This window comes from Balaenoptera acutorostrata, chromosome 8 (genome assembly GCF_949987535.1).
Source record: "Balaenoptera acutorostrata chromosome 8, mBalAcu1.1, whole genome shotgun sequence".
Taxonomy (NCBI): Eukaryota; Metazoa; Chordata; class Mammalia; order Artiodactyla; family Balaenopteridae; genus Balaenoptera; species Balaenoptera acutorostrata.
The window spans coordinates 85,235,004-85,250,982 of NC_080071.1; the positions used below are offsets into that span (position 1 = coordinate 85,235,004).

The following is a 15,979-nucleotide window of genomic DNA, read 5'->3' on the forward strand; positions in this document are numbered from 1 at the left end:
GCTCCATTTCCTTGATCCTCTTTACTATCTATAAAGCTTGCCACAGTGTTTAACAGAAAGGTTGGTTTCAGCCGCTTTAGAAGATTTCTGTTATTTTAATTAGCCAGCTTTCACTTTATGTTTTTAACAGGATTTTAGGGACTGTTCAATTTGTTGTTGATGTGGCTCTTTGCCGGCTGCTGGCAGAGAAGGAAGAAGAGAGAAGGAGGGAAGAGAAGAGCCTCTGCCTTGGGGACCCGGGGGACAGTGGACTGCTGATCCCAGGGTGGGCACTGTGGGGGAGGGACGTCAAGGAGCAGACAAAGACGGAGAACTCGTCAAATTGGCTCTGAGCAAACTGAACCAGTGTTGTCACAAAGAAGCCATCTCCACGGAGGAGGTTCAAAAGTTACAAAGTGCTTGCTTTCCAAGGTCAAAGAGAAAAAACAGAATTGTTCCAAACTAAACTGGAGTGTTCAGAAAAATAAGTTAAAAGTGCAGAAAGCAAATAAGGAGGTACAGAGAAAAAAGTTAGCGGGAAAGCCTGGACCAGACAAGTGTTCTCAAAATGTGGCTTCCAGACCTCAGGAGAAGGGGCCCGAGACCCTATCAGGGGGTTGCCAACTAAAACTTGTCACTCGCCATCTGGCACTACAAGGATGAAGTCACTAACCACTGCTGCCAGTGACCTTCAACACACTCCGAAAGGAGTTCGGGGTGGAGATCAGGAAGGAGGCACTCTGTGCTCTGGGAAGAACTGGCACAACAGGCCTTCATAGTCAGATATTTTCAGGAGAAGATTCTATGAGCCCAATTTTTCTCTAGAACAGCACTAAAATCATTCACAGAGACATGTGGTCCTCGTGACTAGCATCAACCTTCTGCCAAAATACGTGCTTGATTGCACGGATCCCCCTTCACCAAAATCACATATTTACTGACCTCTCCCCTACCTCTTCGGAGCACTTCCTCAGAGCTCTCTGAGAGGCTGTCTCCCGGGCCACAGTCCTCATTTTGCCCCCAGTAAAACCTAACTCACAACTCTCACGTTGCACATTTTTTTTTTCAGTGGACAGAGTTCACAAGGTCAAAACTATCTCATAATAATAGGAAAACACAGGGTGCCTTTTTCACTCTGTTGATGCAAACACAATGGTGAGAAACCACTGATACCTTCCTACACGCCAAAGCCGTGTCTTTGCAGCAATGATCTCTGAATCTTCAGCATCTTCAGGCATTTTGCAGGGAGGGGGGAAAAAGCCAGTCTCACTTAGAATGCCCTGGATGAGGCAATCAAAATTAAAATTTTATGAAACCTCAACGGTGAATGCACGTCTTTTTTTTAACATTCCCTGTCATGAAATGGAAGGTCTGCACGCAGCACGCCTGCTGCTGCCCACAAATGCCCAGCAGCTGCCTCGGGAAACACACTTGTGGGATTGTTATAGCGATGACCTAACTATCTCATTTTTCATGGAAAACCTTTTATCCTCGAAACAATGACTAACAGACAAAGTATTGTTATGCAGACTTGGCTCTCTGGCAGATATTTTCTCTCCAATGAACAAAGCGAGCCAGTCACTTTAATGAAAACAACCAATAGTTTTTGTTATCAGAGATAAAATTTGAACTTTTAAGGAAAAATTAGAATTTTGGAAAACATTTATCTTCCATTATAAGCTTGACAGATTACCAATTCTTAAAGACTCTTCTGATGAGACTGGTGGTGATATCAATCACGGATGTGATTTCTTGTTATTGTATTATGAAATGTGTCAATATTCGGAAGCTCTGTATAACTCCAATATTTTCCAAATGACCAATGTGTGATGTTATAAAAATCACTCATGGTTAGAAGATCCAAACGGCAAGACATACCAATGGATTTTAATGTAACAGTCAGCAAGAGCATTAATATGGTCCAGATCCCACATAAAATTAACCTCTAAGAATCTGTCACTTGTCTAGTTTTGAAGTATTTTCAAGAAAAATATCCACAGGGCTTCCCTGGTGGTGCAGAGGTTAAGAATCCGCCTGCCAATGAAGGGGACAAAGGTTCGAGCCCTGGTCAGGGAAGATCTCACATGCTGCGGAGCAACTAAGCCTGTGTGCCACAACTACTGAGCCCACATGCCAAGAGCCCGTGCTCCACAACAAAAGAAGCCACCGCACTGAGAAGCCCACGTGCCACAACGAAGAGTAGCCCCCGCTCGCCGCAACTAGAGAGAGCCTGCGTGCATCAAGGAAGACCCAACGCAGCCAAATAAATAAATAAATAAATAAAATAAATTTATTTTTTAAAAAAGAAAAATATCCAAAATTATCTGAAAAGGATATTAAAACACTTCTCCTTTTTCCAACTAAATATCTGTGTGAGTCTGAATTTTCTTCCTATACTTCAACCAAAACAACACATTGCAATAGACTGAATGTAAAAGCAAATGGAAAAATCCAGCTTTTTTCTTCTTTTAAGCCAGACGTTAAAGAGACTTGTAAAAACAAAAACAATGCCTCGCTTCTCACTAAATTTTTTTGCTTTGGAAAACAGTTACTTTTCATTAAACAGGTGTTATTTTTGTTAACATGTGATGGGTCTATTAATTAAATGAAATAATAAATATTTTAATTCCTCAGTTTTAATTTAATGCAGTAAATGTCAACAGAAACAGCCCAATAAACAAAAACTCTTTGGGTTCCTCAGTAATTTCTAAGAATGGAAAGGAGTCCCGAGACCAAAAAGTCAGAAAACCACCGGGTTAGTTTGGTACATAAAACTACAAACGTTGCATCCAGTGGACAAATCCTCAAGTGAGTCTGTAACTCGGTAGGTAGAAAAATGGGCCAAGATCTAAAGAAAAAGGGCAAGGGAGGCCAGTGGGGAGCTATTTTGGGCCAGGAGGGCCAGGAGATTTCAAACAATACCATGTAGAAACGCCTAACTCCGTGTGCCATTCAGACACGTTAGTAACACACACCCAGGGCTTCTGGTGCCTCTGTCTGGTTTGGGGAAAGTTATGCTGCACTAACCCCTAACACGTGACTGTCACTCCAAACCACCTAACACTCCACAAGTGGGAAGGATGAACTGCAGAGCCATTCACCAAACTCACTCACTGATTCTTGAAACGCAAGAGGATGTCGCAGAAGGAATGGGGCAAACACCAGAATCAAACCGAAGCTCTAATTTCCTCGACTTCAGGGAAACAGATGAGTCCATTCATACTTTAAAGCCATACTAAGAACATGGTGGGGAACATTCAAAGGGTTTTTTCCTCCTCAAAATCTGAAAGCAGTACCAAATTGCCTCAAATGGTCACTGGCTAGATATTTAATTAGAGGCTGAGGAGGGTGATAATGTTTCAGAGGAGATTCGGGCATGAGGGGAAGGTCAAGTTCAGTGATTTCCGAAGCCAGTTTTCTGACTTTCGACATCAAGAGAGCAGAGACCCTGGTGGTTTTCCTCGCCCTGTCTTGCTGGGGTGAAGCTCCGTGCCTGACCCTTAGTGGTGCTCACAGAACATTGGATGAGGGATGGAAATGGGGAGAAATAAATGACTCTCCAAGAGGGTAAGTGGAATGAACTCGTTTTTTGTGAGCAAGCGCGGCTGACAGTTTTCAGATCCCTGAAGAAGAGCGTGTTGTGCAGCCCCACCAGACGCCGGGGGCAAAGCCACTTAGCTGCGTTATTCCCAGGGGCTTCCACTCAGCTCACTGACTTATGGACTGAAAACTAGGACAAAAGGATAAGCATCTCAGGGAGAGGAAAGACAAGGAAAGCAAGCTCACCAAGCTCCAAAGAGATGGTTTTCTTCTCTCTGGAATAAAAGTCTAGTCAGAGCCTTATTTCTGTATTCTAAAAGCTAGTCATTAAAATCTAAGAATAATAGTTATCTGTCTCCAATACAGAGTTATAGAATGAGTATCTATCCTCTTTGTAAAGACTGAGAGTGTAATGAACAGATTGTAAAATCAGGGGCTGCAAAAAACAGTCCTGGAACTTTTTAATCTTCCAACTGGAACTTTATAAGTCCTGGGGATGTAATGTACAGCATGGTGACTAGAGTTAACAATACTGTGTTTTATGTCTGAAAGTTCTGAGACAGTAGACCTTTGAAGTTCTCATCACAAGAAAAAAAATTGCAACTATGTGGTGATGGATGGTAACTAAACTTATTGTGGTGATCATTTCACAATATGTACATATATCGGATCATTTCGTTGTATACCTGAAAGTAATGCAATGTTACAAGTCAATTACACCTCCGTAAACCTGGAGGTGTGGGGTTGTAATCTAAAAGAACAGGTTTGGGGCTACGTGTAAAAGGCTGCCTGCCACACCTGGAGGGATTTTCTCTTTCCCTGCGTTCCTCATCTCTCCCATACCGGGATTTTCTCAAACTTTGCTCTAGAATGAGAGTCCCAGAGAGCTTACTCCCCTATTGTATTTTATGCCGAAGAAAACCATGGGACCCAGGTTGCTGAATCTTCTAAGTCTCTTTGGAAGGTCTTGAGAGCAGCGACCTCTAATGTCTTGGTTGATTTCCATGGCATTTCACAAGGTTAGCGGCATCTCATCTCAGGCCCCACCCCAGACCCACTGGTCCAGATCTGCACTTTTAACAAGATTCCCACATGTGCACATTAAACTTGGAGAAGTGCTGAACCAACAGGTCATGAGGTCAAATCATCTCAACCTGATGATACCTGATTTTTCCCTGCGGTAAACAGTAAAACTTTACTTGAAGATGCTAAACAGGCATTGAGACTCACACTGAAATGCTGAAGGTCCCGCTAGAGGCCACACTGCCCAGCAGGGGGAGCCCTGGAGCAAAAGTCCAGAAATCTCCCTTCATTCTCCTCCTGCCTCTACTATGAATTAGCTCTTGGGCTTTGGGCACATAGCTTAAATCTCCCTTAGACCTCGGTTTCCTGGTGTTTAAAACAAAACAGGTGAAGAGCCCTCTAAAATCACCCTCCACTCTAAATGTTATGACCCTAGAAACATCACCAGTGATATAATCCTCACCCTAACATATTTGGAATGCCAACAGCCAATAATGCCTCTATAACTGTCTGTTAGCATGGGGAGATACATTTCAACCTTCTGGGAAATGCTGATGCCAAATAGAAACTTGACAAAACATCTATCTTTTGGGACATAATTTCACAATTTTTAAAAATAATTTATAATAAATGACTCAAAATGTTGTCATATTTTTGTGGCAGGCAAAGATATGATCATCCTTCTGTCTGTAACATAAAAGGCAGCAATGGCTCTTTAATTACATGAGCACCAAAAATTATAATTTAGACGCAAGTCTATGAAATTCTAGACGAGCTGATCCTTGACCATTGAAACAGCAACAATTGGGCTGAACTTAATTTTTTTTTTCTGTTTGCCTATTTCCAAGTTTTAGATAATTTTTCTTTTTATTTATTTTTTTTAACATCTTTATTGGCGTATAATTGCTTTACAATGATGTGTTAGTTTCTGCTTTATAACAAAGTGAACCAGCTACACATATACATATATCCCCATATCCCCTCCCTCTTGCGTCTCCCTCCCACCCTCCCTATCCCACCCCTCTAGGTGGTCACAAAGCACCGAGCTGATCTCCCTGTGCTATGTGGCTGCTTCCCACTAGCTATCTATTTTACATTTGGTAGTGTATATATGTCCATGCCACTCGCTCACTTCGTCCCAGCTTACCCTTCCCCCTCCTGTCCTCAAGTCCATTCTCTATGTCTGTGTCTTTATTCCTGCCCTGCCTCTAGTGAACTTACTTTTATGATCTCTGTATTTACTCTGTTTCTAATATTTATTATTCTATTTTTGTTATCCATAAAAGTACTTTCTCTCTCAAAGGCCCACAAAGTGGTTTCTGCAAGTATAATCTGTGGGAGAAATCACCCATCTTTTATTAGCAAATAAATGTATCTCAAGACACCTTCATTTTGGCATTAAGCATCTATACTCTGGCTCAGAAGCTTTTAATGAGTGTTGTCAATAAGCTATTTGTTCAGTCAAGAGAAGGGTCCCCCTTCCCTTAGAAGAATAAATTAGTCTTTTTTTCTGTCATGTCACTAACCACTGGCTCATCAAGTATTTTCCCATCCACTAGTGTGCTACTCTGACCCTCTCTTGCTGTGTTTTGTTCCCTACTTAAAGGAGAAATTCCTCTCCAGTGTTGGCAGAACCATGGGGGACCTAACCCCACTATATACCAAACAGAACTTTTAAAAGCAACTTCACACTCTGATTGTCAGCTGCTATTTTAATGCTCAAAAGTATACATTGAATGCCTTTCCTTTGATGCTTTGATGGGCTTTCTCATCTATGCTGTCACCCCATTTCTTTCTCACAACCCTACCAGGTCTCAGGCCCTTTTCAAGGTCTCATGAGGGCCTTTTTATTCACACTGATGATGGTGGAAGAATTAGCTCTCAGAGAAGTGATGGACGAAAGAATATGACATCTATTTCTGCCCCCCGGCACGTTGCTACTTCCTAACCTAAAGAGGAGTTCGCCAATGGTTTCAAACCAAGAAAAGAATGGCATCAAAGATTCCATTTGTTCAAATTATTCTGACCTATTTCTTTTTTAAATGATAGGGAAAGGATTGGCAATACTGCTTAAAATGCGCCTAAGGGGTTCCAGCAACATTCTGGATCACACAGTCTGTGAGAAGGCCTTAGATCAGAAAATATATTCTGATTCATGAGTTTATAAAACAAATACACCACGTCCTTTTCATGTTCCCGTATTTACCAAACATATAACCCAAATTACATATCTAACTGAAAACCTAGAGGACTGGTTTCCCATCACATCTTTGGTCTTTTATTTATTCTGTTCATTTAGTTCATAGGCAGTTTTTGAGCATCTCCCATGCAGAAAGCACCTTGCTAGTTGTTAGAATGGATACCAAGGGGACCAGATGTGACTCCTAATGTCAAGGAACTCACCATCGGAGCCGCCCCTGGGAAACTCCCAATGATCCCACGTCTGAGCTGGATGTTTCCCTGGGCTCCCAGGACACACCTACCAGACTCTCCCAAAGCACACATTCCCAGTGCTCTAATCCATGATTTAGTGTCCAGCTCCCAGCTCCCGAACCTCCGAGCTCCTTCCCAAAGGGCATGTCTTATATGAGCAAACGTGCATCCCCCAGAGCCGAGGGCAGTACCAGGCACATGACAAGCAGTGACTCTGCCCGGGAAGTGGCGTGTGAACTAAAGTGAACACAAATAATAATGCATGTATGAAATAGAAGCATAAACCAAATGCATGTGTCTCATAAGAAAAATAAAATGTACGGTGCTTGAGAGGAGGGAGTTTGCACTGGGGGATGAGGGACAGCTTCCAGAAGCAAAAAGATTTTGAGCTGAGCCTGAAATATATTTGGGCAGGTGGGAGGGCAGGGGGCAGAGTGCAGCTGAGCATTCCAGATGGAGGAAACAGCACGAGGAAAACCAGGGAGATGCGAGAGAGGAATCGGGGCGGGGAGGGCGGGACGTGCAGGGGTTGAGAGAGGGGCTGAGGCTGGAAGCTGGAAGGGGTGACCAGGCACCCAACTCACGGCTGGCTCGTCACTCTGCTCTGTGAGTCAGAGCTGAAATAAACAAACCTCAGAAACGGGAATTTACTGGGAGCCCTACCAAAGAGGCAAAAGCTTTTGAAAAAGGGAAAAAGATGGAGAGGCATGCTGATAGGAGACAGACAGCCTCCTGGAAGGATAGTGTCCCCTACCTAGACCACATGGGGTGTAGAGCAAGGACAGCAGGTGTTATCAGGCAATAGATAAAGCAACCGGTTCAGGCCAATGACTTATTTCTAAACCCAACCTAACCGGAAACACTCATCTGTAGGAAGACTAGGACTTCCTAGCGCTTGAGCCTTTGCCTTCCAAGAGTAGGCAGGGAGGTCACAGAAGGTCAGGAATCTTCGGAAGCCAACATTCCAGCGCTCTGCTCATGCATGGGCCCACACCTCAAGACAGAACTAAGCCACCGGCTCTAGAAGGGATTAAGAATGGCTCCTTGCCGTGATGCCAGCTCAATTCTTTCTCAAAACAAAGTCTGAGTAGTCAGCTCTAGTTTCCCATCTAAACAGCCTAAGGATGATGGATTCAGAAGGCAAGCACTAGAGAGATTTCTAAGGAATCTTCTAAGAATGGAGGCCTGACCCCATTTACCTATCAATATAGACCAGGGCCAATGAATAGGAAAGCTTTGTGATATGGATTGAACCATTACATCACGTAACAGCATTTATCTTTTTTATTGACTTTGTGTGACCTTGAAATTATTAACAATGAAATCTTGGGAAAAAAATACGGTGCATATTTGCTTTAGGGAATCAGCAAGAATAGGAAGACAGTAAGCATGGCTCTTGAGACCTCTATTTCCAGAATTATGATCCACAGTCGACTTTTGCATCTAAACAGCCTAAGGATGATGGATTCAGAAGGCAAGCACCAGAGAGATTTCTAAGGAATCTTCTAAGAATGGAGGCCTGACCCCATTTACCTATCAATATAGACCAGGGCCAACGAATAGGAAAGCTTTGTGATATGGATTGAACCATTATATCACTTAACAGCATTTATCTTTTTTATTGACTTCGTGTGACCTTGAAATTATTAACAATGAAATCTTGGAATAAAAATATGGTGCGTATTTGCTTTAGGGAATCAACAAGAACAGGAAGACGGTAAGTATGGCCCTTGAGACCTCTATTTCCAGAATTATGATCCACAGTCGACTTTTGCATCAGAATTGCCTGGCTGCCCAACAAAAGGCATCATGATCTGAGTGGTGGGCCTGGAACATGACTTTTGTCAAGGGCCTCAGGTAAATCTTAGGCAAAGTAAAATTTAAAGCCAATCCTTTAACTTTGTTGGGCAAAAGATGCATTTGGGTAGAAAGGGAGCAATAATGAATCAGAGAAAAAAAGTGGAGAGAATCTTGTGATGGTTAATTTTATGTGTCAACTTGGCTGGGCCATGGTGTCTAAATAATTGATCAAACGTTCTTCTGGATGTTTCTGTGAGGGTATGTTTGGATGAGATTTACATTTAAACCAGTGGATTTAGAGTAAAGCAGATTGCCCTCCATAATGAGGGTGGGCCTCATCCAGTCAGTTGAGGTCTGAATGGAACCAGCAAGAGGAATTCTGCCTTCAGACTTCACCTGCAACATCAGCTCTTCCTGGTTCACCAGCAGACTGTCTCTGTACTAGAACTTCAACTCTTCCCTGAGTCTCCAGCCCAGCAGCCTCCCTCATCGGATTTTGGATTCCCCAAGACTCCGTAATAGTGGAGTCACAACGAACCAATTCCTCAAAATAAATCTCCTTAATTGATTGACTTACATATATATATGTGTGTGTGTGTGTCTATGCATGTACATATATATAATAAATATTAAAATTACATACATAAATTTTAAATCTATACATATACATAGATATCATATATATACATACAGAGAGAGAGAGAGAGAGAGATATCCTATTAGCTCTATTTCTCTGGAGAACCCTGATTAATACACATCTCTTGCTCTTGAGAGACAGGGTCATGGAACCCAACTGGATCTAAAGAAGGCTGAAGGCCCACACCAGCAAACAGCCCTGACAGTCACCTATAAGGTAATTAAGGAATCATCAAATAGGCAGCAGCCGACCTTGGTGACAAAGTTCAAGAAGAAGTAGTGGTCAACAGTCAAATCTTTTTTCATAATGAGAAGATTAGAATCAATCCTTGTAACAAAAGCAGTTTTCAAATACTACAGTGTTATAGTTAACATTTAAAAAGACCTTCCCAGGTTGGTGGGATATCTAAGAACAGCAAGCAAAAGCTTTATCACAAACCACCCATCACTCAAAATTGTGAAATATCCTCCAGCCAAAGCACATCTAACAAAAGAGAAATGAGTCCCATTACAAAATGAGAGTAGTGTGGAAGTAACAGAATTGCTTTTATCTTGATGAATGATCTAACAAAAAGATATAAAAATGACGAGAAACAATAAAATTAAACCACCAAATACAGTTCTTTTCGTTTTGTATGACAGAGTAGATTCTTGCATTAGGTGGAAGGCTGGACTACGTAACTCCTAATTTTGAGAAACAATAAAAAGAAAGAAACTTGAGAACAACAGTCTTTCATTGCTAGCAACAGCGTAGGCTGCTACAAACAACAATCGCAGAAAACCACGGGACTCGAGTGGACACAGAAAAGATGCCCCGCCTTTCCATTCCCACTGCTGCCGTGGCTCTTCAACCCCCCACCGTCTTTTGGGGAACAGTAAGACTGGCCTCCAGATGTTTCTCATCAAGATGACAATGTGGCAGGTCTGTAAATGGACATGGTAATTCCAGCCTCATCATCTGCTTAGAGCCACCAGGGGTAATTATCGTGTCTCAGACAGGATGACTGGCCACAGTTTCCTTAAATTCACTGAAGGCAAATGCAGGCTTTGACAGAATCAACAACAGCAGAGTTCTACACTTTAGAAGCACCTGGTGTGGAACTGGGAGGCAGGGGCAGGGGGCAGAGGGGTTATCTCAGGAAGGGGTGCTCGGGAGCTGGTACCCGTAACGGAGCTGTGCTGACATTAGCATGGATTCCAAGGCTTTTGAGTCATTTTCTCACAAAAAAACAAAGCACTCTGGCTATGTTTGCCAAGTTGCGTGCCAGGTGCTTAATACTGCTACTGCCTTGGCAATGAGTCCATTCTGAGCTACCAGGCAGAGCCTCTTAGCTAGAGCTTTCACGCAGATGAGACCCCCGGGCAGGCTGGATGCCACCGACACGCATGTGTTAAGATAACAGGGTGACTGCTTTTCGGATGACAAGTTTCCCCGGAAGGGTCATCCATTAGAAGAGAAAGCACACATGGAGTCTCAACCACTGTGTCAGCCCGATTCTAAAGACAGCCCTCGGTTCTTCGTTGAGGACATTTCTCTTTCACCAGTATGATCTTTTCAAGGGCTAATCGGGCCGCAGAATTGTTCACTGGGAATAGTAAGAATGAATTTGGGCAACACCCGTGGGCCTCCGCTCTGCAGCTTCGCTTGGAGGGTCTGACCTCGTCCACCTCGAGCAGGTGGCATTCCTCAGCCTCTCACGTTCACCTCTTCTAGAACCTCCTTATCCGATAAGCTCTCCACTCCTTCCATCTGACATAGCTTGAATCTCCTAATCAGATAAGTTCCCCACTGCTTCCACGTTTTTGTACCCCTCCTTAGCCTTGATGGTCATAGACGAACACTCAATATCCTTTACTTTATTTTTGCATAGAATGAGTTGATAAATAAAGCTTCCCCTCAGGACAGAAAAGAGGCAAGTCCAAGTTGGCCGAGACAGAAGAAAACGGGATCTGCAGGGCAGGCCCGGCTTGTGAAGGAAATCTCACGTTTCACCTCCTGGCTTCACGCCACTCACTCTCCCTTCCCCCAGGGATTTGGTTGTGGCTTTGGTTTACCCTTGTGCCCCTTTTCAAAGATTTATCAGAAATTATTATCCCTGCTACTTTCTTGGGTTCCTAACCACATTCTGCCCCCTACAGGGGATATCTTAAGAGAAAATGGTATATTTAAGCCCCTGCAGTATTACACCTAAGACACAGGTTTCCCAAAACAACATGAGCAGCACTTGAAAGTGTCTTCAACAGCCCTTGTGTCCATTAGCCCCAGACCTCTCACTTGTCTAAGTTCACACCACTGTTACTGCACGTGCTGACATTACCACAAGGAGGTGTCACCAAAGAAAATTTACCTGTGTTACCCTTCAAACTGGTCTAAAATAAACCATGCTCTTTGGGGATTTGGGGAACCCACTTTCACGTAGCACGAACCTCAATATAAATATGTGTAGAACTGGGGAGAGGGGAATGGAGAAAAAGATGCAGGCAGGAGTTGGACGCAGCAAGTGGTGAGAGGGATGGGCGTCCCCTAATGGAACAGGGCCCCTGGTAAGGTGCAGAGTCTCCCTCTCTCACCCTGATCAGGGGGAGCCTGGACTCCACCTGCCAAAATTGTTCTAAGGGAACCCTATACTGATGGAGATTGGCTTCCGGGATGGCTGGTCCTTTCCTGGTCTGACTCCTGGTCCCCGTCACTCGGGACATGTCCTCAGCCCCTGTCCCCTGCCCACGTGACCTCAGCTGCTAAAAAGAAGAGGGGACGGGGCTCAGGTCTTCCAGAGTTGATGGCGCTGGTCCACGAAGGCCAAACAGAGTGAGTCAGCCTTCTAGCCCCTACCTCCTCCCCGTTCCTCCTCTTACTTTTCCCTTACTTCTGTAACTCTGTTGTCGGCCCTGGAGACGTGCAAAGTCTAAGGAGGGAATTAGGTCACAACTGGGAAGTAGATGACTCTGTCTTAGCTTTTCTTTCTTCCGCTTCTCGATTCTGCTACCAGATATGATAATACTTCTCACAAAATCCTTACTTGATACCAAAATGAGGAGGTCCAGCACTGCACACATTTTTTAGTACTTTGTTTAAAAATTATATGGAAATTTATATATCTATATGTTACATACAAATTAAAACCAGAAATTCGGGGAGACTTTCAGCAAATGCACTTGCTCTCTCCTCCTTCCTCCTTTATGTATATATATATATATATATATATATACACACATACACACACACATACACACACACATATATATACATACACACACATGTATGTGTATGTGTGTGTGTAGGTGTGTGTATATGTGTGTGTGTATATGTGTGTATGTATATGTGTGTGTGTATATACGTGTGTGTGGGTGTGTGTATATGTGTGTGTGTATATACGTGTGTGTATATGTGTGTATGTATATATGTGTGTATATACATGTGTGTATGTATATGTGTGTGTGTATATATACATGTGTGTGTGCGTATATGTGTGTGTATATATGTGTGTGTGTGTTTATATGTAAATATAGCCTTGTGTAAATATACATTTTTAAAGCTCCCAGGCGTCCCCTCACCTCTGATGGCTTCGTGGTGCACCTTCCTCTTCCCGAGCACTCCAAGTCGTTTGCATGGCTCTCCCCTGGTGCACAGGTGCTGGCCTTCACCACCAGAGTCAAGCGCAAAGCCACGATAGATTTAGTAACAGAATCATTCACAAAACCTAAAAGAAAATGGGACAATAGTAAATGTAAAGTCAACCAACATTCTTCTGACAAGACCATGACTATAGTTTACACAACATTCAAGTATGGCAAACAAAACAAAATGCAGTAAGTTAAGCCAAGGAATAAAAGCACGTGGCTAGTGGCCATTCGGACCTCGGGCCTTTAAGGTAGGCCACTCTTCCCAAGCATCATGAGGAATGCCGGTCGCCAAGGAAAAGGAGCGCCAGGCACTCCGTCATCACCTTAGTTGCTTTGCTTTGTTCCTGCTCCTACCCTCTGTGGGCCACTCTGTCTCTGAATTCCATCCCTGCATTAGCACCTTAGAATTCTCTCTGCTTTTGAACCCATCTTTTCCCCGGCGAGCCACGTGCTTGCATCTCCCTACTCTCTGTCTTCCTGGCTGCTCTGAATAGTCGCAAGCACTAAATCTCCCCCACCCACCCTGCTATGGGTCTGCCCGAGCAGCTCAGTGCCCTCAACAGTGGGCATGCAACATGGGTCACATTCTATGTTGGGTTTTTTCATAAGTATCTACTTGATCACCAATCTGACTGCACTGTACCAATTTCAGTTATGTGGTTTTAACCATCTAATAAAACAGGACCAATCATAGTTGAATACTGATCACAAAAGCATTCATGTGTCATATTTATCACTGAATGATCTCTATGTCAAGTGCAGCTATTTGTACATAGTTGGTAGCAATAAACATGGAATAAAGAGTAGTCTCCAACTGGCATGAGGAAATAATACTGTAAGTATTGTGCATCAATGATATAAGTATTTCATTAAGAGAGTGTACCTTTTTCTAATAAGAATATTCATTTATTTAGGAATGATTTTTAACTTCAAAATGAACAACTTATAATTAACACCTGCATGACCCAGGAGAAAGACTCCTGCATTACCCAGAAAAGGTGCTTAAGACAAGGGGGTGGAAATGATTCTAGACAGCCATGCCTCTCTAAGCCCCAATTTTCTTTTTTTCTGGGACTCTTTTCATATCAAAAAAGCATGCTTTTTATGACGACAGCTGGACACAAGCAGAAAGCGAGGCTGTCTGGGCAATGGGGCAACACGATCACGCTGCTCCTTGGACCCGGAGGAGCATCCAGGGACAACAAATCTGCAAAGGGCAAAGCACTACATTAGTGCAAGCGATGTTTTTAACAGGCAGAAGATGGGTTCAAAACAGCAGCAGAGGATTTAATCCTGTTCACAAGCGTCAAGGTTATATTGGGAAATTTGTGCAAGTCAGAGTGGAGTGGAGACACACCTCAACTTCAGGTTTGGAATTAGGAGCCAAATATCTCTTAGTGTCTCGGTAAAGACAGGCACTGCTGGTCTGACACGGAGTAGTATTTTACATCCACAGAGAACTAGTTGCTTTCTTCCTAAGATTCCCTATTGAAAACTTTATGGTAAATTGGCTTTGGGACAGAATGAAAAGGATGCCTTAGGCAAACACACCTCCTCTGTAGAGCTTTCTACTTCTTGGTCACGGTCCCGCACCACACAGACACCTCACACCTCCTCCCAGCGCCTGCACACACCCTGCTCATTCCAACTCTGTAAACGTTCCCATGGTGCCTCTTTGCCTGGAATACACCTCCTTCTCCAGTGATCATAGCTCAGTTCTCATCCTATTCACAAGCCTTTCCCCAATACCCCAGCCCCCTCCCAGCTCGACCATGTCCATCTGCACTCAAGTACATACTGTTACGTACAGATCCCTGATTATTTTATGTCTTGGATGGTTACTTGTCAAAACACCTTTACTGTAACTTCCTTGAGGGCAAGGGACAAGTCTCAGAGAAGTGGCAAGTAGGAAGTCAGGATACAGGTACACATAGGACCAGAGCAGTAAAGACAAGTCCCAAAGAGGAGTTTCCAGAGTGTGCTGTCATCCAACAAGTCCACTTGGAAGAACAGCCATCATTAGAATACATAAATTCCAGTTTACTAAGAAAGTTGCTTACCAACCTTGATAGAGAAATAAAGCCTGGTACAATGTAGGAGTGCTACCAGAATTCTTATTTTAAAAGACATTTTTACACATAAAATAGTGGAGGTAAAATCAGGTAGTAATTATAAAGGTATTTTTCATCTCTTTGCTCTGTTCTCTAGCTTCACATTAAATTATTTGAAAAATCTATACCATCTGTCTCCTTACTAAGCATTTAGATCACAGAACGCTCTATAATTCTCTAGAAGAGGCCTCTCTCCAAAGGTTATTTTAAAAATTCTTTTCAAGTATTAAATTTACTGAGCCAGTAGAAATTCAACTGAGGTGGCCCCGAACCAAGATGGCGGAGTAGAAGGACGTGCTCTCACTCCCTCTTGTGAGAACACCAGAATCACAACTAGCTGCTGGACAATCATCAACAGGAAGACACTGGACTTCACCAAGGAGGATACCCCACATCCAAAGACAAAGGAGAAGCCACAATGAGACGGTAGGAGGGGTGCAATCACAATAAAATCAAATCCCACAACTGCTGGGTGAGTGACTCACAGACTGGAGAACACTTATACCACAGAAGTCCACCCACTGGAGTCAAGGTTCTGAGCCCCATGTCAGGTTCCCAACCTGGGGGTCCGGCAACGGGAGGAGGAATTCCTAGAGAATCAGACTTTGAAGACTAGTGGGATTTGATTGCACGATTTCGACAGGACCGGGGGGCAACAGAGACTCCAGTCTTGGAGGGCCCACACAAAGTAGTGTGCACATCGGGATCCAGGGGAAGGAGCAGTGACCCCAGGGGAGACTGAACCAGACCTACCTGCTAGTGTTGGAGGGTCTCCTGCAGAGGCGGGGGATGGCTGTGGCTCACCATGGGGACAAGGACACTGGCAGCAGAAG

General features: G+C 43.5%; 1 protein-coding gene across 1 annotated transcript in view; it reads right to left on the bottom strand.

Annotated features, from left to right (window-relative positions):
- The window catches only part of DNER (delta/notch like EGF repeat containing), a 326,762-nt gene that overhangs the window by 148,990 nt on the left and 161,793 nt on the right, over positions 1-15,979 (bottom strand). The window contains exon 5 of the mRNA XM_057551824.1: positions 12,967-13,112. Coding sequence (XP_057407807.1) covers positions 12,967-13,112 — 146 coding nt within the window. The remainder of the gene's footprint in view (positions 1-12,966; positions 13,113-15,979) is intronic.